The sequence below is a fragment of the Hypanus sabinus genome, chromosome 13 (genome assembly GCF_030144855.1).
Source record: "Hypanus sabinus isolate sHypSab1 chromosome 13, sHypSab1.hap1, whole genome shotgun sequence".
NCBI classification, from domain to species: Eukaryota; Metazoa; Chordata; class Chondrichthyes; order Myliobatiformes; family Dasyatidae; genus Hypanus; species Hypanus sabinus.
Window position 1 is genome coordinate 56,700,001 of NC_082718.1, and position 25,486 is coordinate 56,725,486.

Below are 25,486 nucleotides of genomic sequence, written 5' to 3' on the forward strand. Positions count from 1 at the left end.
TTGCTTCCTGGTAACAGTATAAAACGAAACCGTCCTTCCAACAGTCTCTCATTTACGCCTTTCAACATAATACTCCAGGCACAGTGCAGGTCAGGTGCTGGAAGTGAGATCGGGCTCACTCTTGCCTGTTGTAAATCCATTCACAGTTTGTGGTAATGAATAGGGTATGCTCTGCCTTCAAACCCATTCACTCAGTACTAAAATGGAACATCTTGTCAGTGCAAGTTGATAAGATTTTACCCAAACGGATACAGCAGAAACCTGTACAATATACACCCCCCTTCTTCTGGAATGAAGATTATTCAGGGCCATTTGCACATTTACCAATTTGCATCTTTAAAATGCCACTCTTATGCAAAAGCCAAAGTTGGAGAAACTCTTCTGGCATGGCGTGGTAGCCCGAGTATGGCATCACATTGTCATAATAGTGGTGGCTAATCATGTTACCATGCAGATCTATTGAAAATGGCCAAAATCCATAAAGGGTCACGTCTTCACAGAGGCCCATGGCTACACTGACCAGGAACAGACCTGTGGAGAGACGCTTGGCATGGATCCCTTTGCTCTTCCAGAACTTCTCCACATTGCGCAGGAAGTCCGGGTTGGCGAAGAGTATGGTTTGGTTGGCACTGAAGTCAGACAGAGTGTAGTACGTTCGGAAGGATGGATCTGTGCCAGTCTTCATGGAAAAGGCTGGCATGTAAATGTAGCTCCGGCCATACACCTTCATGCTCTCAACAAAGGACTTCCGAGACCACAGCAGGTTTTGAAATCTGAAAGAAAGGGAAGGGATCGTGTAAATACAAATGTTCTGGTATTAACCACTTGAATTTTATAGACAATCAATTTATGTCATCATGGCATGTCCACTTAAATAATGTTGACAACGGATTAAATAGGCTGATGGACAGTCATATAGTGATGCCCATTCATCCATGCCATCTAACCTGCCTTGAGTTAGCTGTATTCATCCAAACCTTTTCCATACATGTACCGGTCTGAATTTTTTTTGACTTTATAATTGTATCGGCCACTACTGCTTCCTCTGGCAACTTGTTCCACAAAGCCATCGCTTTTCAAGTGAAAAAGCTGTCCCTCAGTTTCCCATTAAATCTTTCTCCTCTCACCTTAAACCTGGATAAACGTGGTTTTTCCTTGGAGTGGCGGAGGCTGAGGGGTGATATGATACAGGCTTATAAGAGGCAGAGATAGAGTAGACAAGTAGAACCAGAGGGCATGCATTGAAGGTGCTGGGGATTAGGTTCAGGGGGGATGTGAAGGGCAAATGGGTGCCTGGAATGCACTGCCTGCTATAGTGGTAGAAGCAAATACATTAGAGGCTTTTAAGAGATGTTCAGATAGGCACATGGATGTGAGGAAGATGGAGGGATATGGCCACTGTGTGCCTAGGAGGGATTAGTTTTTGATTTTTTTTATTTTTTTGTGCTGGCTCGGCACAACATTGTGGGCTGAAGGGCCTGTTTCTGAGCTGTACTGTTCTGTGCTATCTAGTTTCAGACTCTCCAACCCTAGGAAAAAAAACTGACTCTTCACTTTTAACCATAGCCCCAAAGATGTAAGTGCCTCCCTTAGCGTCCGATACGAACGGCAAAAAAAAGTCGCAGACAGTTTAAATGCTTTAGGGATGGACTAGATGGGCCACAGGGCTGTATTTCTCTATGACTCTATATCCAGTGTGTCCTTAACTCAAGCTCTCCTTATGAGCCATTTCTGTACTAAATGGTAGGTTTATCAGGAAGGCAGATAATCACCCTTATTAATACAGCCTCCAACCTTAAAACTTCAGGAACAAAATCAAACCACCAGGACTCCTTGGGGAACTATCCAGGGTTTGTGCCTGGTAATGTAGAAGAAAAGACCAATTCAAGACAGACTTCACCACTACTGATCATTTCTTTTGAAGGAGTTTCTTTCCACTCTCTTGCATGGATGACCACAGCAGGGGATGCTGTTGTTACCAGGAGCTGCGGGAAGTCGTCGGGCTTCACTGAAAGGTTCTGTTTCATTCCACCTCCCCCAAGAAAAACCTTCCGATATAATCACACACCAAAAAGACGTTGCTGGGACTTAGGGACTGAAAGAATAGCACTTTTGTAATCATGACAGACAATCAGAACATTCAGGCAGGGACACAGAATATCCCTTTCCAGACATGCATTGTCTGAATAAAATGTAAATTGGCACCAAATGAACTCAACAATTCTTACGTCATTGGAGTGGAGACACACACTTCCATGCACACTTAAGCTCTCACATATACGCACACGTGCACACATTTGAATTCACGCACAGCTCCGTCTACACATACACACACCTCCACAGTGTACGCACTCGCATATACAGACTCAGCGTCACCCACACACATAAAATTAGCAGTCACGGGGTCACACAAAACGGGAACTTCCAGCACGGGAGCAAATCAAATGATTGTCTGGATCCTGCTGTCAGTGACTCTGATTCTACTAATCAGCGTAGCTGGGCAGCGCAATAGTGTAACAGCTAATCCAATTGCTTTATCGCAATTACCGATCACTGTTCGATTACCACCACTGTCTGTAAAGAGTTTGCACGCTCTCCCTGTGACCACACAACGTTCCTTCATGTGCTCTGGTTTCCTCCCACATTCCAAACACATCTGGTCAGGGATGGTAAGTTGTGGGCGTGCTACGTTGGTGCAGGTGAGCAGCCCCCCCCCCCTCCCCCGCCAAGCAATCCTCATTGATGTGAGTTGATTCAATAGGATGCATTTCACTGTATGCTTTGATGTACGTGTGACTAATAAAGCTGATCTATTCTCACTGGGAGGGTATTCCAGGCTCTCACCATTCTCTGGGTCAAAAAACATCACCCTCAGATCCCTCCCCAAATCTTTTATCTCTTTCCCTAACCCGGGGGTCGGCAACCCGCGGCTCTGGAGCCACATGTGGCTCTTTTACGTCTGTGCTGCGGCTCCCTGTTGCTTTGGGAAATAATTGGTTGTGGCGACCCTTTTCCTGGCACATCCGAACCGACTCACAATAAGATAGCCTACGGGGGTTTGCGAGCACAGAGCTTTGGAGCCTCTGCGCCATGGGGGGGGGGGGGCAGGTTGAGGGAGGCTTAAAAGTGAGGCTGAAGATTTCGAATAAAGTTTTTTTCCTTCGACTGCAGTTACCGACTCCGTGTCGTAATTTTAGCGCTGCGTGTAGCACACCGCTACATGGTCAGTATTTAATTAATATGTATTTTATGTTAGTTTGTTAGTTTTTGAAATGTAAATCTAAATTTGAAGATTATGGTGATCTTGTACAATCTAAATAAGACGTTGTGGCGACCCATTTCCTGACACATCCGAACCGGCTCACAATTAGCCAGCGTTCAGGCTAAGGGAGATAGCCTACGGGGGTTTGTGAGTACGTGTCTTTTGCAGCATCCGCGCCCATGGGGGGCGGGTTGAGGGAGGCTTAAAAGCAAGGCTGTTTAGTTCGAATAAAGCTATCTTTGACTGCAGTTTACTGACTGCGTGTAGCAACCGCTACAACGTGTTTTTATCGCTGGCTGTCCAGAGGGGAGGTGCTGAAACGCTTTGTCGCGCGTCTGGAAGAAGTGAAAACTTTCCTGGGCAGCAAAGGGCTCGACTTTCCTGAGCTGGAACAGCCAGAGTGGCTGGAAAAGCTACACTTCATGGTAGACATGACAGCGCACCTGAACACGCTGAACACAGCTCTTCAATGGGGTAAGGACGTACAGCCCTGCACATGTTGGAGGATGTTTTGCATTCGAGCGCAAGTTGACGTTGCTTGCCAGAGATTTACAGAAAGGCACATTGTCTCACTTCCCCAATTTGAGAGAGTTCAAACAATGTCACAACATGATAAATTCGGAGTATTTACATTCTGCAATCATCGCAATGCAAACATCGTTTGGGAAACGCTTCTGTGAGTTCAGAGAGGACAAAAAACACATTATCCTTCCCGGTCACTCCCCTAAGCATCGATCCATCCCTACTGAATACGACTGCATTGTCAGGTGTGAGTCAACCTGAAGAAGTATGATAAATATTTTAATTGCGTATTATTTTACGTATATTCATATGTTTTCATTGTTCAGTGAAATAGTCCTTTTATTTTTCAGGTTGACAGCTGGCTGACGTTATTTTTGGTTTGCTGCTGGCGGCAAATTTAAGTTTGGCGTTTTTCATAAATACAAGAAGGACTCAAATAGACGTTGAGTATTTTACTTAAAAGTAACCTTCAACCCAACGTCTTTTTTTCGGAGTTCAAAATGTTTTTGTTGCATGCAGAAATGTAATTTCGTTTTCTCTGCAGGAGTTCATCAATTTCATAAATGCAACACATTATAGTTTATTTATACATAGCATAAAGGCAAAACAAAACGTTGTATGCAGTGTTATTTCATTTTAAATGTCAAACGGGTTTTGCGGCTCCCAGTGTTTTCTTTTCTGTGGGAAACGGGTCCAAGTGGCTCTTTCAGTGGTAAAGGTTGCTGACCCCTGCCCTAACCTATGTCCTCCAGCTTTATCTAGGGAAGTTTTCTGTGGTTTGCCCTATCTGTACAACCCATAACTTTAAACACCTCTATCATAAGTCAGCACAACGTCATGGGCCAAAGGACCTGTACTGTTCTATGCTCTATGTTCCCTCTTAACCTCTTTAGTTCCAGGGAGAATAAGCTTTCCACTCTCTCTTCATAACTTTTCATCTTGGAGAATCTCCTCTGCACCCTCTCCAAGGTGAGCTTGTCCTCCCTATAAGCAAGCTGGCCAGCACTGCAGGCAATATTCCAGCCGAGAACTTATCCACATTTTATTCTGTACATTTGGAGCATAACCTTCCTGTTCCACACAAGGTGTTAAGATTATTAAGAAGGTGTATGGTGTGTTGGTCTTCATTATGTGACAGATTAAATTCAGGAGCTGTAAGGTACTGCTGCAGCTCTATATAACTCACATTTGAAATAGTGTGTTCATTTCTGACCACTTCGTTATAGTTAAAATATACAAGTTTTAGAGAGGGTGCTGAGGAGATTTACCAGGATGCTGCCTGGACTAGAGAGCATGTCTTATCAAGATAGGCTGAGAGAACTAGGGCTTTCCTCTTTGGACCAAAGGAGGCAGACATGGTGTATAAGATGAAGAGGCATTAATTGAGTGGATAACGAGCAACTTTTTTTCCCGGGGCAGAAATGGTTAATACAAGAGAGCATAATTTTAAGGTGATTGGAGGGATGGGGAAGCTGTCAAAGTTAAAGTTTTTTTAAATTCATAAAGAGTGGTGAGTGCATAGAGTGCCCTTCCAGGGATGTAGTACAGGCAGATACAAAGGAACAATTAAGAAACTCTTAGACAGACACATAGATGACTGAAAAATTGAAGGTTATGTAGGAGAGAAGGGTTAAAAGGTCGGCACATCATGGGTCGAAGGGCCTGTACTGTGCTTGTAGTGCTCTATGTTCTCGTATTCAGTGTCCAGTAGTATTCTATTTGCCTTTCTACCCACTTATCAATTGTGCAGTTGCCTCCAAGAATCTTTGGACTTGCATACGAAGATTACTCAGTACTCCCTAGGACCCTAATATACAGGGAATTTGCTCTAGCCTCACTAGTACCCCCAACATGCATAATAAGAGCAGAATTAGGCCATTTGGTCTAACGAGTTTGCTCTGCCATTTCAGAGTGGCTGATCCACTTCCCTCTCAAACCCATTCTCCTGCCTCCTCCCCATAACCTTCTATTCCCTGACTAATCAAGAAGCTATCAACCTTTGCCTTAAATGCACTAGCACATTGATATCACCCTGTAAGGCTAAGACAACCTCACATAGCCTCAACAACTCCAGCAATCTAGTTTCATCCACCAACTTGTTGAATGTGCAATCTAAATCCACAGCTAAATCACTAGTGCACATAAAAGTGATGATGAAATGCAGAATCTTTATAAGGCATTGATCAGACTGCATCTGGAGCAACGTGAGCAGGCTTGGGCCCTTATCTAAGAAAGGCTGTGCTGGCATTGGACAGGATCCAGAGCAAGTTCCTGAGAATTATCCCAGGACTGAAAGGGTTAACATATGAGAAGCTCATTAATGGCTCTGGGCTAGAGTTTAGAAGAATGGGGAGGTGGGTGGGGGCGGGAAATCTCTTTGAAAAATATTGAATATTGAGCTGCCTAAACAGAAAGGACAAAGAGAGAATGTTTCCAGTTATGGAGGGGGAGAGGGGTCTAAGAACATAGGGCAAAGCCTCAGAATAGAAGAACATCCCTTTAGAACAGAGATGAGAAGTGATTTTTTTAGCCAGAAGGTGGTGAATCTGCTGAATTCATTGCCACAGCTAACTGTGGAGGCAAAGTCATTGAGTATATTTAAAGCAGAGGCTGACAGGTTTTTGATTAGTAAGGGCATCAAAGGTATCAGGGAGTAGGTAGGAGAATGGGATTGGGAAGGAAAATTAATCAGGTGGAGCAATGGGCCAATTCTGTTTCTATGTCTCATGGCATTATTACATTACAAACAGCATTAGTTCCAGCAGATACCTGGAGGGCCTCACTTGTCACAGGCATCCAATCACAATCTGTCTTGCCAACTTCATCTGGAACACATGGGTCCTAATCTTTAGACCACCCTCCCGCATGAGATCTTGTTTGTCCCCTTTCCAAGTAATTGTTAATTTATTTTGGGGTTTTTTTGTCCATTCAAGGGACGTGGGCTTCACAGCATGAGCCAGCGTTTTAATTACTCCTCCCTAGTTGACATTTTTGGGCCAGCTGGTGGTGTTGTGGCATCAGCACTGAACTTCAAGGCAGATGGTCCTGAGTGCACGCCCAGCCGTCAGCGACAGTAACAAAAGGCCTGACAATCTACTTCCGTATCTTGCCGTGGACCCTATGATCCATGAGGTCATGAAGAGTCTGACTCGACTTAACCACTGAACAACAATTGCTGTTCTAGAAGGTGGTGGTCAGCTGCAGATCTTGGTGGGTGGATATACCCACAATGCAGTCAGGGAGAGGATTTGGCCCAGTAGTGAATGAACAGTGATAGATTTGTAATGCACGACTTGGAGACTATTTTCCGGGTTGTGCCCTGTCCTTCTAGCCAGTGGAGATCAGGTGTTGTACAACAATTCTTGGTGAGTTGCTGCAGAGTACCTGGTAGTTGGTACAAGCAGCTGCTACTGTCCAGACAAGTTGCCTATCAAGTGAACTGCAATGTCCTCTGTTGTCACAGGATCAAAGGGTATGGGAAGAAGCCCTTATAACAACTGGTCCATGCCAATCAAAAATTCCAGCTAACTTGCCCATGTTTGGTTCTATCTCTTTAAAGCTTTCCTTCCACAGAAGTCTCAATCAATTCCTCTGGCAACTAATTCCATATACTAAATGCCTGGGTGAAAATAATTGCTTGCCAAGGATCAAAGATCAACTTTATTTGCCTTATATATATATTTAATGCCTCAGGAATTAGCTGTGGTGTATTGGTCAGGTGTCACATACAACAGGAAAATAACACATTAAACAAATATAAATAATTATATAAAAACTCTACAATTAGAGGTTAAAGATGGATATAGAATAAAATGTGTGCAAATACAAAAACACGTCATGTATTTACAACATAAACAGCTTATAAAAAGTGGTTTAGGGTGTTTACAGAGCAATGACTGAGGTAATAGATAAAGGGGTGGGGTGGGGGGAGGAACTAGATTGGTTAGCAGATTAACCCTTTCATATTCCAATTAAATACTTCCTCTTTCTCTAAACTGATGTCCTGTAGTTCTTGATTCCCCAATCCCGAGAAAAAGACTGTGCATATTAACTCTATCTATGCCGCTCATGATTTTATCCACCTCAATAAGATCTCCCCTCATTCTGCTATGCTCCAGTAAATGTTAAGCTTCCTGAATTTGTTGAAGCTGAACTCACACAGAAAATTCGAGAGTATTCCAACACACACCTGACTTGAGCACTGTAGCAAGGGATGAGCTCTAGGGAGCCAGAAGGTGAGTTAATCGTTTCAGAAGCCCTAGTCTCTGACCTAATCTTGCGTACATGTGGCCCAGTAGTGAATGAACAGCGATAGATTTATAATGCATGACGCTGTGCAACTTGGAGACTATTTTCCAGGTTGTGCCCTGTTCTTCTAGCCAGTGGAGATCATGTGTTGTACAAGAATTCTTGGTGAGTTGCTGCAGTGTACCTGGTAGTTGGTACAAACCTCAACTTGACCTTCAGCATACACATGGCTACTCCAGTTTCTGGTCGATCTTATTTCTAATTATTTTATTTAACAATACAGCATGGAGTATTGCATGCTGTATCTTCTGCAAGAGCAACCCCAATTTAGTCCTGGGACAATTTACAACAACCACTTAACCTACCCCCGATACGTCTTTGGACTGTGGAAGGAAACAGGAACACCCAGGAAGAGCCATGCACTCCACGGGGAAGACATACAGAGATTCCTTACGTTGGATGCTGGAATTGACCTTTGAGCTCTGATGCCCCAAGCTCTAACAGCATCATGCTAATTGCTGAGCTACTGTGGCACCAAATGGTAACACCGAGGTTATTGATGTGGAGATACTTAGCAATGGCAATGGCTTTTTTTAGCCAGAGGGTGGTGAATCTACAGAATGGCAGAGCAGACTGGTCTAACTCTGCTCCTATATCTTTTAGTCTTTCAGTGAGAGGGGGTGAGAGCTGGGTTTTCTCTTGTTGGATACAGTCATTGCCAGTTACAGTGGCATGCAAAAATTTGGGCACACCTGGTCAAAATTTCTGTTACTGTGAAGCAAGTAAAAGATGACCTGATTTCCAAAAGGCATAAAATTAAAGATGACACATCACTTAATATTTTAAGCAAGTTTACTTCTTTATTTCCATCTTTTACAGTTTCAAAATAACAAAAAAGGTGAAGGGCCCGAAGCCAAAGTTTGGGCACTCTGCAGTCAGTACTTAGTAACACCAGGTTTGGTAAGTATCACAGTTTGTAAAAGCTTTCTGTAGCCAGCTACGAGTCTTTCAATTCTTATTTGGGGGATTTTCGCCCATTCTTCCTTGCAAAAGGCTTCTAGTTCTGTGAGATTCTTGGGCCGTCTTGCATGCACTGCTCTTTTGAGGTCCATCCACAGATTTTCAATGACGTTTAGGTCGGGGGACTGTGAGGGCCATGACAAAACCTTCAGCTTGCACCTCTTGAGGTAGTCCATTGTGGATTTTGAGGCGTGTTTAGGATCATTATCCTGTTGTAGAAGCCATCCTCTTTTCATCTTCAGCTCTCTTACAGATGGTGTGATGTTTGCTTCCAGAATTTGCTGGTATTTAATTGAATTCATTCTTCCCTCTACCAGTGAAATGTTCCCCATGCCACTGGCTGCAACACAAGCCCAAAGCATGATCAATCCAACCCGTGCTTAACAGTTGGAAAGGTGTTCTTTTCATGAAATTCTGCACCCTTTTTTCTCCAAACATTGCATTTCTCATTGCAGCCAAAAAGTTCTATTTTAACTTCATCAATCCACAGGACTTGTTTCCAAAATGCATCAGGCTTGTTTAGATGTTCCTTTGCAAACTTCTGACGCTGAATTTTGAGGTGAGGATGCAGGAAAGGTTTTCTTTTGATGACTCTTCCATGAAGGTCATATTTGTGCAGGTGTCGCTGCACAGTAGAACAGTGCACCACCACTCCAGAGTCTGCTAAATCTTCCTGAAGTCTTAGGGTTAGCAGTCAAACAGGGGTTTTGATTTGCCTTTCTACCAATCCTACAAGCAGTTCTCTCAGAAAGTTTTCTTGGTCTTCCAGACCTCAACTTGACCTCCACTGTTCCTGTTAACTGCCATTTCTTAATTACATTATGAACTGAGAAAACAGCTACCTGAAAACGCTTTGCTATCTTCTTATAGCCTTCTCTTGCTTTGTGGGCATCATTTATTTTAACTTTCAGAGTGCTAGGCAGCTGCTTAGAGGAGCTCATGGCTGCTGATTGTTGGGACAAGATTTGAGGAGTCAGGGTATTTATAAAGCTTTGAAATTTGCATCACCTGGCCTTTCCTAATGATGACTGTGAACAAGCCATAGCTGTAACAAGCTAATTAAGGTCTGAGACCTTGGTAAAAATTATCTGAGAGCTCAAATCTCTTGGGGTGCACAAACTTTTGCATGGTTCTCCTTTCCTTCTTTCATTCTAAAATTGAACAAAACAAATACACTAACCTTGCTTAAAATGTTGAAAAGAATATTTCCTCTTTAACTTTATGACTTTTGGAGATCAGTTCATCTTCTTCTCACTTAACAATTCACAGTTACAGAAATTTTGACCAGGGGTCCCCAAACTTTTGCGTGTCACTGTACATGTGTGGCATGAGGAAAATTTGTAACTGATCAACCCTGGTCTGTAGACTGTCCAGGTCTTGCATCAGTGATGCAATCATCAGTAAACATCCCCACTTCTGACCTTAAGACTAAAGGGAGGTCATTGATGAGGCAGCTGGAAGTGGTTGAGCCTAATTCATTTGGTCCATCAAAATCCGTTCCAATTACAACCAGGCTACTGATACTAGGCTCTGAAACAGACAGAGGGACCAGATTTGTTGTACTTATGGCAGATGTAGAAATAAAAATCTCAGCAACTTCTTCTTGTACCCCCACCCACCCTTAGCAGCCTGGTATAAACCTTACCTGGTGTTTGTCAGCTTTTAGCCAGCTAAGACGTTGTATTGTCAATCTCTGGAGTCTTGCACTGGAGTTTCACCTACCCATCGCTGAGTTTTCCATCTACAAGGTCAAATGTATTCACTCGACCCTCACTTATAGCAACTCAGTCCATGCACCCATTGCCACTATTGTCTCAAATTGGCTCTACTCTTTCCACATTTTATTCTTTTCTCTTGAATATACAGGTTGACCTTCTATAATCCGGCAACATTGGGACCTGAGGAGTGCTGGATTAATGAAAATGCCGAATTACGGAAAGATCCCATGAAGCAATAGCTAACCGCCTCATCACACTTTTAAAATACCATGAAAATCAGTACAAGTTAGATAATAATTAAACAAATATTAAATGAGTAGCAAGTGAGATTTTAAGTAATATGCTGTACAGGCACAGATAAAATAAAGGGTACAGGTAAATATACAGGAATTAACTTACACAGAACAGTTGAACACTTCTGCTTCTATAGTGAGACGTTTAATATACTTTCAGGCAAAGTTACATGTCTGCAAGTGTGGGGTTGTCAGGATCATCAACATCTTCATCGTGAAAAATGAGTGAAGCATCAGGAACTGGTGCTGAGACTGGCACAACAGTTTCTTCAAAAGCTGTTGACGATGGTGGCAGCACATCTGGGTGAGCAGAAGGAGAATTCAGAGAAAGGAGGTCTTCTATACGCCACATTTCATGTGACTGCCGGGCAGCCAGGGATTCGGCGCTGGGCTCTTCCCTCTTCACTCGTAGTTACTGAAGCAATCCTCGTTAGTTTCTTTTCCTCCGCTTAGTAATATGCTTAAATTCAGTGGGTTGCCACATCTGATCTGAGGTCATAGGCAGAAGAGAACAGAGCGCTGGCTGGGTGACGCTGGAGGGCGGTGCATGACTGCCTACAGACTGGTGAGAAGGCGGACCGACCCAGCGTGCGCCAGCTCTCCTGCTGCTGGCGGGTGGCTACGCCTCATGCACATATTAATAAATGCAGGAAAACAAGCAGGAATCGCCTGACTGTGCTTACAAGAGCACACCAACACGTGAACAGATCTAGCGCAACCAAAACAAGGCACAGCAGATTGGACGCCTCAGAGAAGGTGCACAGGAGATGTGCCTGCATAAGAGAGCATGCCTTAAGAAGCTAGCAAACTTCTCCCTCTGGAGTGAAGGAGGATGAGAGGTAACTTGATAGAGGTGTACAAGATGATAAGAGACACAGATCAAATGGACAGCCAGAGACTGCTTCCAAAAGCAGAAAGTGCCCCTAATACCCCTAATGTATCTACAACCACCCTTGACAGGACATTCCACACACTCACCATTCTATGTGTGTAAAATTCATCCTAATTTTTTTTTTTGCAGGATGTATATTGTAGGTTTCTCTGACATTAAATGTACCTATTGAAACCTATTGAGAAATGGCTTATGTGAAGGGGCACAATTTTAAGGTGATTGGAAAAAATCTATTGGGGGGGGATGTCAGAGGTAGTTTTTATTTTATACATGGAATGGTGTCCTTTCAAGGGTGGTTGCAGACACATTAGGGGTACTAGGGACACAAGTCAATACCTCTTGGATAAGCACATGGATGATAGAAAACTGGAGAGCTATGTCAGAGGGAAGGGATAGATTGATCTTACACTCGGGTAAAAGGTTGGCCCAACATCATGGGCTGAAGGGCCTGTATCATTGTATTGGAGGGGTCGTAACACCTGGTTGAAAGACACACCACCTGCCAATCAAGGTTTGACCCCCTCCTCGCCCATCAATGCACACCTAACCATTGCCCCCTTTAATTAGCCTTGTATTTGGCCTTTGTAATCAGCTTAACTCTGCTGGCAGCGAGCCATTGGCTTCCCTGTGAATGACCTGGGTGGGATCCTCCAGCCCTGCTGCACTATAAAGGGTGCCACGTGTGCTGGACCCTTTCTCTCTTTTTTGCAATCTGTGAGGGACCACCCTGCTTCATTCCAGGCCAAGAACCGTAGCGGCACTGGAGAAACTGCTGGTGAGTTGTGCATTGAATAGGGTTGGGAGCGTTGATGATTGTCCCTAGTAGCATAAGACCTGTGCTCACAGAGAGTCAAAGGGGGGGGGGGGGAGGGGCGGGTATCGTATTGACTTTTCCCTTGGTCGTGTGTGTGTGTGTGTGTGCTTTGTTCCCACGTGATTTTCCCACATTCGTTAGTAATTGTCCACATGTGTTTTATTGCCGATCTGACTGCTGTAAATTGTGTGCATGTGAGTGTTGCTTCTGTTGCCATTTTCCCACATTTGCCTTCTGTAAATAAAATCCTTTACTGCCAAGGCTGCGTGTCCAGAATCCATGTCCTTGAGACCTATCGAATCTGCTTCCTCACTTATAACAACCGTGCTGCAATGTTCTAAAACATCAATAAATCAAATGAGCTCAAAGCCAAAAACCACAGTGATCACACCCAAAGAGATCAAAATCTATTTTGCTTGACCCCCAGCTAAAAGGTACATATAAAGGTCAGCACTATTAGCTTGTGTTCACTACAACTAGTTACTGCCTTTTCCACTCATCCATTCAGGTTGCAACATGTTTGGAACTGGGCAACAATTCATAGCTAACGATACAGCTCATTCCCTTGTTTTGCGTCACAGTGCATCAGAAGCTCCAGGAATTGACCAGCAGCCCTGCATTGTTTTCCCTTTGCCTCTTAGGTTAATTATTGTTATCGGTGTTACCTTAATGAAGGTCACCAAGTAACAGAATGACCTGGTGTATAACAGTGCAGGGAGGGGAAATGAACAAGACTTTGTCTCTGTCCTTGAATTAATTTCTGCTTTGGACGAACGCATTTTCTACTGTACCTTTTCTCAATGATGCTTGGATTTGCAGTCACCAGGTGTGTTCTGTAGCCAGCATCACTGGTGTATTCACTGGAGAGAGGGGGGAGGTTGCAGCTGTACAGAGACAAAAGGTGCACTTGTCAGCTTACAGTCCACATCTGTTTCATCTTTACTCACAAACTCCCCGACAGGACTAAAACTTCAATCATGTATTACACTACATTATGCTTTTTGTACACACAGTGTTCTATTTTATAAAACAGCACATGAGTAAAATGGGATTTTACCCTCCTGACTTAGATGTTAGGATGCTACTGTAGTGCATTGGCATGTTCATTCTGTGTGAGAGATAGAAGGCATGCACCAGCCTACGCTATCTTCAGCCCCATTAGTGACAGAGTTAGTAGATGCCCATCATTACCTCAATGCCTATGGGACCGGAGTGAAAACAAGAGGGATCTTGGGGTTCAAGTCCATAGCTCCCTGAAAGTGGCCATCAAGTTGATAGGACGGTAAAGAAGATGCATGACATACTTGCCTTTATTAGTTGAGACACTGAGTTTGATGGTCAGAGGTCATGTTGCAGCTTTAGGCCGCACCTGGAATACCAACTTCAATTCTGGTAGAAGAGATGTGCAGGATTTAGAGTGTGTGCAGAAGAGGTATACCAGAATACTGTTTGCATTAGAGGGCACCTGCTACAAGGGGAGGTCAGATAAATGATGGCTCTTTTCTTTGGAATGGCGGAGGCTGACGGGAGAACCATCAGAAGTTTGTAAAATTATGAGAGGCATTGATACACAGCCAGTATCTTTAACCCAGAAATAACTAATACTAGAACAGGCTCTGCTTGAAGAAGGGGGCATCAACCCCACCATCTGGGTCACCCCATCTTCTCACTGCTACCATAAGGCAGGAGGTGTAGAAACATGAAACATGTTCAGGACCAGATACTTTCGTACAACTATCATGTTCTTGAACCAACAAAGAAGCAGAAAACCATTCTGCCCAACGAGTCATGGCCAAATTACTTTCACTCTTAACACCATTCTACAGCCCTATTCCTGTAACTTTTGACAGCCTCACTAATCAACAGCCGATCAACTTGCAGCTTTAAATATAATTTTGCTTCCACAGGTCTGATCAAAAACCTCCAAAGCCTGGGCCTCTGTACCTCCCTCTGCAACTGAACCCTCAACTTCCTCACCAGGAGACCACAGTCTGTGCAGTTCGAAAATAACATCACCACCTTGCTGACAATCAACACTGGTGCTCCTCAGGGTGTGTGCTTAGCCCACTGCTCTACTCTCTCTACACCCATGACTGTGTGACTAAGCACAGCTCAAATACCATCTATAAATTTGCTGATGACACAACTATTGTTGGCAGAATTTCAGATGGTGACGAGAAGGTTTGGTGATGGGAGTGAGAAAGATCTGCTAATTGAGTGATATCACAGCAACAACCTTGCACTCAACATCAATGAAACCAAAGAATTGACTGTGGACTAAGACGAGGGAACACACACCAGCCCTCGCAGAGGGATCAGAAGTGGAAAGGGCAAGCAATTTCATGTTCCTGGGTGTCAACATCTCTGAAAATGTATTCTGGGCCCAGCACATCGATGCAGTGACAAAGAAGGCATGACTGCGGCTATATTTCATTAAGAGTTTATGGAGATTTGGTACATAACCAATGACACTCGCAAATATCCACAGGTGTTCTGTGGAGAGCATTCTAACTGGTTGTATCACTGTCTAGTATGGGGTGTGGCCACTGCACAGGATCGAAATTGCACAAAGTTGTCAACTCAGTCAGCTACATCGTGGGCACTAGCCTCCCCGGTATCCTGGACATCTTCAGGAAGCGGTGCCTCAAAAAGGCAACATTCATCATTAAGGACCCCCATCATCCAGCACATACTCTCTTCTCATTGCTACCATCAGGAATGAGAGGAATGAGATACAGGAGCCTGAAGGCACACACTCAATGATTCAGGAATAGCTTCTTCCCCTCTGCTATCAGATTCCTGAATGGACATTGAACCCATGAACATTGCCTCACTATATTTTATATATATATACACACACACACACATACATACACCCACATCCTTCTATATATATATATATATATATATATATATACACACATACATACACACACACACACACCCACATCCTTCTATTTTGAGGCTAAGCTCTCTTGCTCTAAAGACTCCCTCACAATTGGAAACATCTTCCACACGTCCACTTACAGAGGAATGTTATGGAATGAAACAACCCGATTACTGTTCTCTGTAAAAAGTATTAAAGTAGTTTGTTTGAGTTATAAGAGTTAAGCTATTTTCTGACATTATGTCTGGATGTAGCTTCGCTTGCAATTAAAACAATAAATGTGTCAATAACTTGATCCTTTCTGACTTTGTTACTGTATATTAGACAGCCTAGCTTAGTGGTTGCCAACCTTTTTAAGCCCAAGATCCCCTACCTCGGCCTTAGTGAAAGGCAAGATCGACCTACTAAGTTGTTTAGACACATGCATGCACACCGGGCAGAAGGGACTGCGGAGAAGTGGAGCCCCGCAGTCCCGGGAGCAGTCTCTCTTTGCAGGCAGCTTTCTGTAGCGGGAGTGTTGCTATGTTACCATTATCTTAATTGGTGTTACTTGTTTTTATAATGCTCACATTACAACACCTTTAATTCTACGTTTCATTATTTAATTTTATTTCAACACAAAAAATGAATGGATAAAAATTGACTGTTGCACTCCATGTGATGACTGGGGCTGAATACTTTCAGCTAGTTCCCTGAAATTTAGCTCATAGCTACAGACAGCCAGTTTGAGACAGTCTGTGAGGTGTCCGTCAGTAAGACAGCTCCTGTACTTAGATTTAATAATTTTCATCTGTTGCAGCACAGCGCCCTCGCAAACCTCCTGACAGACTGAATATTTGAAAGGACAGTTTCCTTTGTTGGACTGAATGTTGAATCTGCCACGTTTTTCAGGTGTTTTGTATGGGTAAACTTTTACTGAGACACTGGTATAAGTTTCAGAGGTACGCAAGCTAATGACACCACAGTTTTTGTTTCCCAGTTCTTTTTCTTTGGGGAATGTTGGAATTTAAAGGGGGAGAAGTGTTGTAATGTGAGCATTATAAAGATAGGTTGATGCCAATTAGGATAATGGTGATGTAGCGGTGCTCCCGCTGCAGAGAGCTGTTTCGGTGTTTTACTTCCGGTCTTTTCTGCCTGGTGCGCATTTTCCTTTTCTTTTCCCCCGGGATCTACTGGGAAAGTCTCAAAGATCGACGGGTAGGCGACCACTAGCCTAGCTGAATAGTACACAACACCAGTATCAGAGGCAGCAATGGGTGGATTATGGTATGACCTTCCTCCCCAGGGGTCAGAGCTGTGAGAAGGAAACCTCACTGTTCAAATAGTTTCCTCTAATATTTCTTCTTTATCAGTTTCTGATCTCACCTGTTCTCTTCCCCTCCCATGCCCTCATGACCTGTCAATCACCTCCCTCTGGTTCTCCACCTCCTTCCACAGTCCACTGTCCTCTCCTATCCGATTCCTTCGTCGGCCTTTTACTTTTCTACATATCACACACCATTCGACATCACCCACTTACCCACACCTGCCAACTTGTAGTCCTTCCCCTTCCCACCCACCTTCTCATTCTGGTTTCTGGTCTTGATAAAGGTTCTCGGCCCCAAATGTTGTCTGTTTACATAGATGCTGCCTGACCTGCTAAATTCCTCCAGCAGAAGCTCGTGCATGGAAGTAGAATATCTAACCACAGACTAGATAAGGGGCATCAAAAAGTCCTCTTACCGCATGACAAAGTCCGCCTTGTCGATTAAGCTGCCACAATTACTCTTCTTCAAAATTCCGCCATTTCCAACCACTGAACACTTCTTCAATGGCAGCTGGAACGGTGTATCCTAGCAACAGACAAGAAACCTGGTCATTGCGGCGTATCTTTCATGTCCCTTGTGATTCAAGTCCTTGCAGTTCTTATTTTTACCATGCTTTAAGGTTCATCATTCACTAGACAAGGCTTTATACAGGTAATTCTCTGTACAGTGCTCTGGCTATATGATCCCTCGTACTTCATACCAGAGGCAAGATCAGCACCATTCCAGATCTTAAGTCCCTCTTACAGACTTGGAATTCTTCATCTCTCTACTTGCTATTTGAGTCCCTTGGTCACTTTTACAGAGACAAGATAAGATCCTTCCAAAAACTGTGATTGTTTTAACATTCCTCCAGCATTATTCCAGCCTTCTTAACTACCCCACTGTAAAGACCAGCAAACTCGACAGGATTGTGACCTGGATGGATGGTCGGAGATTTACACTTCCATTTGCATCGTTTCAGGTTTAACATCCCTTCATACATCAGACCAAGTTTGCAATTCACTTTCAGTGTATTTATTTCCTATTTAGAGAAACAGCACAGTAACAGACCCTGCTGGCCCAACGAGTCCATGCTGCCCGATTACACCCATGAGACCGCCTGACCTACAAACCCGGGTGGTCACAGGAAGACTGTACAAATTTCTGACAGACAGCAGGAGTTAAACCCGCTCACTGGCCCTGCAATAGTGTTATGTTAATAGCTGTGCTACCTTGCTGCCCTACACTCTCCCAGGTTTAGTTGTTTACTGAGATAGAGCGTGGAACAGACTGTTTCGGTCCTTCAAGCCGCGTTGCCCAGCGAGCTCCGATATAACCCCAGCCTAATCATGGGACAATTTGTAATAGCGAATTCATTTATGATCCTTTTTGCAACATTTAAACCCCATCATATACTATATACCATGTTTGAGATACTTTCTTTTATTAAACAAACTTTTAAAATCTCTTGCGCATTATGCAGGGTTCTCACCAGGTGCAAGACTTTCATCTGTTTGGTAGGGTTAAGATGTCTTCATATATTCTATTGGGATTAAGGCTCTCTCCGACCCACATCAAGTTTACAATCCTTCATCTATTGCAGCGTCTAATATCTGTCTATTCTTTCTTTCTTTTTCAATCTTTTTATTATCATTAATAATAAGTACAAAATACAATTGATATATTAATATAGGGAATACAAACATACAAATTCCCATTGCACATGAAAGAATACATAAGCAATAATTACAATATAAATGAGTTTTCCCAAAACATGAACCATGCAGTATATGTATGAACAAGGTAAATCTAGGTATTACCTAATATATAATATAGAAAAAAAAACAGAAAAAAGAGAAAAAAAATAATATGCAAAAATAACTAACCTACTAATCTAATAACTAATAAAGAAGAAAAAAAAGAAAAAAAAAAGAAAATCTAGAAAAGGAAAAAACAAAAAAAGGGCTGTCTATAATATCTCACAAGAGTACATAATCATCAGTGTCATGAACTCCGATCCTCTCAACATAAATAAGATTAAAGCTGGAAAATCAAATAAGCCTGGAACAGGGTCATATTACATCATATGAAAATATTGAATAAATGGTCTCCATATCTTTTCAAATTTAATAGGTATCAAATACACCACCTAATTTTTTCTAAATTTAAACATAACATAGTTTGAGAAAACCAATGAAATACAGTGGGAGGATTAATTTCCTTCCAATTCAGCAAAATAGATCTTCTCGCCATCAGAGTGTGAAATGCAATCATTCGACAGGCGGAAGAAGATAAAAGATAAATGCAGTAAGTCCATCATTGGTAAACAAAAAATTGCAGTAATAGGATGGGGTTGTAAATCGATGTTTAATACAGCAGAGATAATATCAAAAATATCTTTCCAATATTTTTCAAAAGCGGACATGACCAAAACATATGAGTTAAAGACGCAGTTTCAAATTGACATCTATCACAAATAGGATTTATATAAGAATAAAAGTGAGCTAATTTATCCTTGGACATATGGGCCCTATGTACTACCTTAAATTGTATTAATGAATGTTTGGCACATATAGAAGATGTATTAACTAATTGAAGAATTCTATCCCAATTCTCAATAGGAATAATAAGATTAAGCTCTCTTTCCCAATCATTTTTATCTTATAAAGGGGCTCTGAATGTATTCATAATTATATTATAAAGTTTTGATATAAGCCCTTTTTGAAAAGGGTTTAATTCAAACAAACTCTCCAAAATATCTGAAGACACAAAATTTGGAAACGTAGGAAGTACAGTACCTAAAAAATGCCTAATCTGTAAATATCAAAAAAAATTAAATCTAGGCAAATTATATTTATTAGATAATTGCTCAAAAGACATAAAACAATTGTCCAAAAATAAATCAGAAAATCTTAGTAATCCCTTAGTTTTCCAAGCCGAATAAGCTTGATCTATAATTGAAGGGTGGAAAAAACAATTACATACAATAGGAATATTTAAAACGAATTTAGTCAACCCAAAAAATTTCCGAAATTGAAACCATATACGTAAAGTATGTTTAACTATCGAGTTGTCAATTCGTTTCGGCAATTTAGAAAGAGCAAAAGGGAGAGAAGTCCCTAAAATAGAACCCAGAGCATAACCTGGTACCGATTTAATTTCGAAACTCACCCAATGAGGGCCAGAAGATCCATCCCAGTCTTTCAACCAACATAACAAATATCTAATATTAACTGCCCAATAATAAAATCTGAAATTAGGTAATGCTAACCCACCTTCCTTCTTTGTCTTCTGTAAGTATATTTTACCTAACCTGGGATTTTTATTCTGCCATATATACGAGGAAATTTTTGAATCAACATTAGTAAAAAAAAGATTTCGGAATAAAAATTGGTACCGCTTGAAAAATATATAAAAACTTAGGTAAAATAACCATCTTAATAGCATTAATCCTACCTATCAGAGATAAAGATAATGGTGACCACTTAGTAAACAAACCTTTAATCTGAGCAATTAAGGGTAAAAAATTAAACCTAAATAATTCTTTATGATTTTTTGTGATTTTAATCCCTAAGTAAATAAAAGAGTCATTAACTAACTTAAAAGGTAAATTTCCATAAATTGGGACCTGTCTATTCAAAGGAAACAATTCACTCTTATTAAGATTTAACTTATACCCAGAAAACTCACTAAATTGAGCCAACAATGATAGAACTGCTGGAATAGATTTCTCAGGGTTAGAAATGAATAATAATAAATCATCTGCATACAAAGATAACTTATGAATATCTGTCCCACGATTAATACCCAAAATATCCTGTAATTCTCTGATGGCAATTGCCAAGGGTTCTAAAGCAATGTTAAATAGTAATGGGCTAAGAGGACAGCCTTGTCTAGTGCCCCGAAATAAACGAAAAAAGGGAGATCTTTGATTATTAGTAAACACTGAGGCTACTGGAGTGTGATAAATCAGTTTAATCCAGGAAATGAATGTCGGACTAAAATTAAACTTCCCCAACACATTAAATAAGTAAGGCCACTCAACTCTATCAAATGCTTTCTCTGCATCTAAAGAAATAACACATTCTGAAGAGCTATGTGAAGGAGTATAGACAATATTCAGTAATCTCCTAACATTGAAAAAAGAATAGCGATTTTTAATAAAACCGGTTTGATCTTCCAAAGTAATTTGGGGTAAAACCTTCTCCAACCTGGATGCCAGTAACTTGGAAAAGATCTTGGAGTCTACATTCAAAAAGGATATTGGTCTATAGGATGCACAGTCAGTAGGGTCTTTATCTTTCTTCAGTATTAAAGAAATAGAAGCTCTATAAAAAGATTGTGGCAAATTCCCCAATCTAATCACTTCCTCAAAAACCCTGCATAACTAAGGAGAAAGAGTAGCGGAAAAACATTTTAAAAATTCTACTGTATACCCATCTGGACCTGGTGCTTTCCCAGAATTCATTGGGGAAATAACTCCTTTGATTTCTGCATCCGTAATAGAAGTATCTAATATTGAAAGATCATCGGATGATAATTTTGGAAAATTCAATTTCCCAAGAAAATCACACATGGTATTCCTGTGGGAATTCAGATTGATACAGGGAGGTATAAAAGTCATGAAATGACTTATTTATTTCATCATGGTAAACTGTCAAATCCCCATTCTGCTGACGAATCTTAGTGTTTTGACGATTAACCAAAGCACTCTTCAACTGACTAGCTAACAGTTTACCTGATTTATCACTATGTATATAAAAATCAGATCTGGTTTTCATTAATTGATTTTCAATTGGAGATGTAAGTAATAAACTATGTTCCGTCTGAAGTTCAACCCTTTGTTTGTAAAGCTCCATACTAGGAGTGATCGAATATTTCTTGTCAATCTCTTTAATTTTATCGACCAATAAAAGAGTTTCCTTCTTAATGTGTTTTCTCAAACCAACAGAGTAAGAGATAATCTGTCCACGTATATACGCTTTAAAAGTGTCCCAAAGTGTTCCGCAAGAAATATCATCCGTGGAATTAGTTGAAAAGAAGAAATCAATCTGTTCCTTCATAAATTTAATAAAGTCCGGATCTTGCAGTAAGGTAGAGTCAAATCGCCATTGCCTAACATTAGAAGCTATATCCGTAAATTTAATACAAAGTTTTAATGGAGCATGGTCAGAGATAGCTATAATATCATAATTACAGCCAATTACCGATGGAATAAAACAAGAGTCAATAAAAAAAATCAATTCTAGAATAAGAATGATAAACATGTGAGAAAAAAGAAAACTCTTCATCGTCAGGATGCCGAAATCTCCAAATATCAAAAACTCCATTATCAGACAAAAAGGAGTTAATACAAGTGGCTGCCTTATTGGGTAAAGTCTGAATAGATAAAGATTTATCCATCAAAGGATTTAAACAACAATTAAAGTCACCACCCATTATTAACTTATCTTCATTTAGGTTAGGTAAAGAAGTAAATAAGGACTTAAAAAAATCAGGACAATCCACATTTGGAGCATAAACATTAACCATAGCAACCTTTTTATTACAAAGTAAACCCGTAATTAACAAAAATCTACCATTAGGATCCGAAAAGATATCGTGTTGAACAAATGCAGTAGAGGAGTCAATAAAAATTAAAACTCCCTTTACTTTGGCATTCGAATTCTAATGATACTGTTGACCCCACCAAGACCTAAAAAAGCGATATTTGTCCTCCTTCCTCACATGAGTTTCTTGAACAAAAATAATATGAGCATTAAGTCTTTGGAATACTTTGAAAATCTTCTTTCGTTTAATCGGATCGTTTAAACCATTAGTATTCCAAGACACAAAATTAATGGTCTGAGCGATAATTCTAAAATCAACCCTTTGGTATAAAAAGGGTTAACCAGATTTTAAACTCATGCACCCGGAAGAGGAACAAAAATAAAGAGCGGACCCGGAAGTGACGACATCATAGACATATTTGAAGTTCAAAAACAGACCAAATGAAAAAACTAAAACAAACTAGTAAAAGAAAAATAAAATTAGAGAACAGACCATCCCCCACCCCCACAAGAAAAAGAAAAAAAGCCAAATTGTGGCTTGAAAAAGGAAAAGATAAGACTAATCCTACCCCCATATCAGCAGAAGACCACTCCGTATATAAAGGATATATACTAAAAAAAACACCCCGACCTTAAAAATTATGATCACTATACTAAAACCACACTTCTTAATATACTTAGTTATAAAAAAAAGAATATTATCACTAAAAGCTTAAAACTCGGGTTATAACCCAGACAAAACAAAACATATTTAAACTATGATAAGCGATGCATTGTAGGAAGAAGACAAGAGAGAAAAAAAATACCGCCATCTTAAACAAAACCAAAAAAATATTTTTCAAAAAACCACCATCTTAATAAAAAAAGAATTCACCTTCAAAGGGTTAAAAATACACCTTCGAAGGAACAAAAATAATAGACAAGAATATAGTATAATGGTTAAAGTGTATAAAACAGAGCGATTAATATGACAAAAACACACTTTAACTTAAATATAAAGTATAGGATAAACCTACACCAATAACCAGAGACTAAATCTGGTTTGAGGAATCGAAAACCATCTTACAGGATCAGAATCACTCATTTATTAGAGATGAGAGTCTGTAGCAGTAGGGAAGTTCTCCTCCAGATAACTTCTCACTTCAGATGTAGAAAGGAAAACCTGGCGTGGAGCATTCGGCGGAGAGATTCTAAGCTTTGCGGGGTATAAGAGCGCAGGTTTTAGATTTTTCTCATAGCATTCAGACATCAGAGGTTTAAAAAGAAGCCTTTTCTTCATAACTTCAGGACTAAAATCTTCAACCAAATGGAAATAGTAATCTTGAAATTTAACCATCCTACCCGCCGAGCCGCACGAATAAGTTGTTCTTTGTCATGTACATAATGAAACTGGACAATTACAACCGAAGGTTTAGCTGGAGCACTCGATGATCGACGCCAAATTCTATGTGCGCGATCAAGTAACGGAGGGTTATTTGAAAAAACCGACGGGAACGCATCTTTTAAAAGTTGAGCAAAATATTTTGAAGGGTCGTCTTTTTCTATGCCGTCTGGGAGACTGAGTATACGTAGGTTCTGTCTTCTGGACCGATTCTCAAAGTCTTGGCTTTTAAGAGTTTCCACCAATTTAGTGGTCGAAATTAAATCCTGTTGCAATTTTTCAATTGTCAAATCTCGTTTCCGAGCGTCTTCTTGCAGAGATACGATGAGAACTTGCTGCTGGTTAATTACTGAATCCGTCTTAACCATATAATCTTGAAAAGCCTTTATATCTTGTTTAAAAATTTGTTGTAGTTCATCAAATCTTTTATCCAAAACCTCCATAAACAGTTCATAAGTTAATTCAGTGCGTTGCGGATGAGCTTGCTTCTTTCCATTACCATTCGGGTTGCGCCCAGGTTCTCGTCCTTTAGATCTAAGAGACATTTCTGTTTGCATATCTTCAAAAATTCACAATAAACTCTTAACGATAATTCCAAAAAAATAGCAAGAATCTTTTGGTGTAGTTCAAAATAAGTTGGATAAGGGTGATCAAAGGTTAAAAAAAGTAAAGATTATGGAGCGAATCTAAAACAGTACTCACTCCATGAGCGTCTCCCGCTGACTTATATATCTGTCTATTCTATCCAAGTTTTTATAAAATCTGTCAAATATTACATTGGATTAAGTTTCTGCATGAATAGTTAAAGGTTTCTCAAATCGTATGTCAAGTTTAAACTCCCTGATGAAGTCTGAACCAGGTTTAAGATTTCTTTAATTCCCAGATCAGTTGTAAGAACCTCACATAACTGTATTTGGTTTACAACTTCCTTAAGCTGGTCAAGTCAGTAAGCCTTACATTAGCAATGAGAAAGTTGCTGGAAGAGATTCTGAGAAACAGAATTCACTTGCCTGCGGAAAGGTAATGACTGATTAAGCTGAGTCAGTATGGCTTTGTATGTGGGAGATCATGTCTCACAAATTTGATAGATTTTTTTTGATGAGATGACCAAGAGGATTGATGAGGGCAGGGTGGTAGACACTATCTGTATAGACTTTGCTAAGTCCTGCTTTGTAGGCTGGTCCAACTATTTAGAATAGATTAGATAGTGGGCGAGCTAACGGACTGGATAGAAAAATGGCTTGGTGGGAGGCAAAGGGTGGTCGTTTGAAGAGTTTGTTTTTCAGATTAGAGACCTGTGACCAGTGGTGTGCCACAGGGATTGGAACTGGGAGCTCTCTCTCTCTCTCTCTCTCTCTATAGATATATATATAAGCATGTAAGTGGCATGATTAGAAAATGCAGCAGTGGCACCATAATTGGTGGTAATAAGTGAAGAATGTCAGCTGGGAAAGTGGACAAAGAAATGGCAGATTCAATTTAATTCAGACAAGTGTAACTTGATAACATTTTGGGAAGTTAAACCAGGGTGGGGCAGACAGAATAAACAGCAGTGACCTGGGCTGTGCTGCCGACCAGAGGGACTGTCACAAATCCAGCCTTGGCTGCCGGGTC

The 25,486-nt window shown here is 40.9% G+C and overlaps 1 protein-coding gene across 1 annotated transcript in view; it reads right to left on the reverse strand.

The window, feature by feature from the left end:
- Positions 1–298: 298 nt before the first annotated feature.
- Positions 299–25,486, reverse strand: part of st8sia1 (ST8 alpha-N-acetyl-neuraminide alpha-2,8-sialyltransferase 1) — a 55,483-nt gene continuing 30,295 nt past the window's right edge. Inside the window, exons 3-5 of the mRNA XM_059986786.1 lie at positions 17,379–17,488; positions 13,561–13,653; positions 299–773 (exon numbers count right to left, since the gene is read on the reverse strand). Of these exons, the coding sequence (XP_059842769.1) occupies positions 299–773; positions 13,561–13,653; positions 17,379–17,488 (678 nt within the window). The remainder of the gene's footprint in view (positions 774–13,560; positions 13,654–17,378; positions 17,489–25,486) is intronic.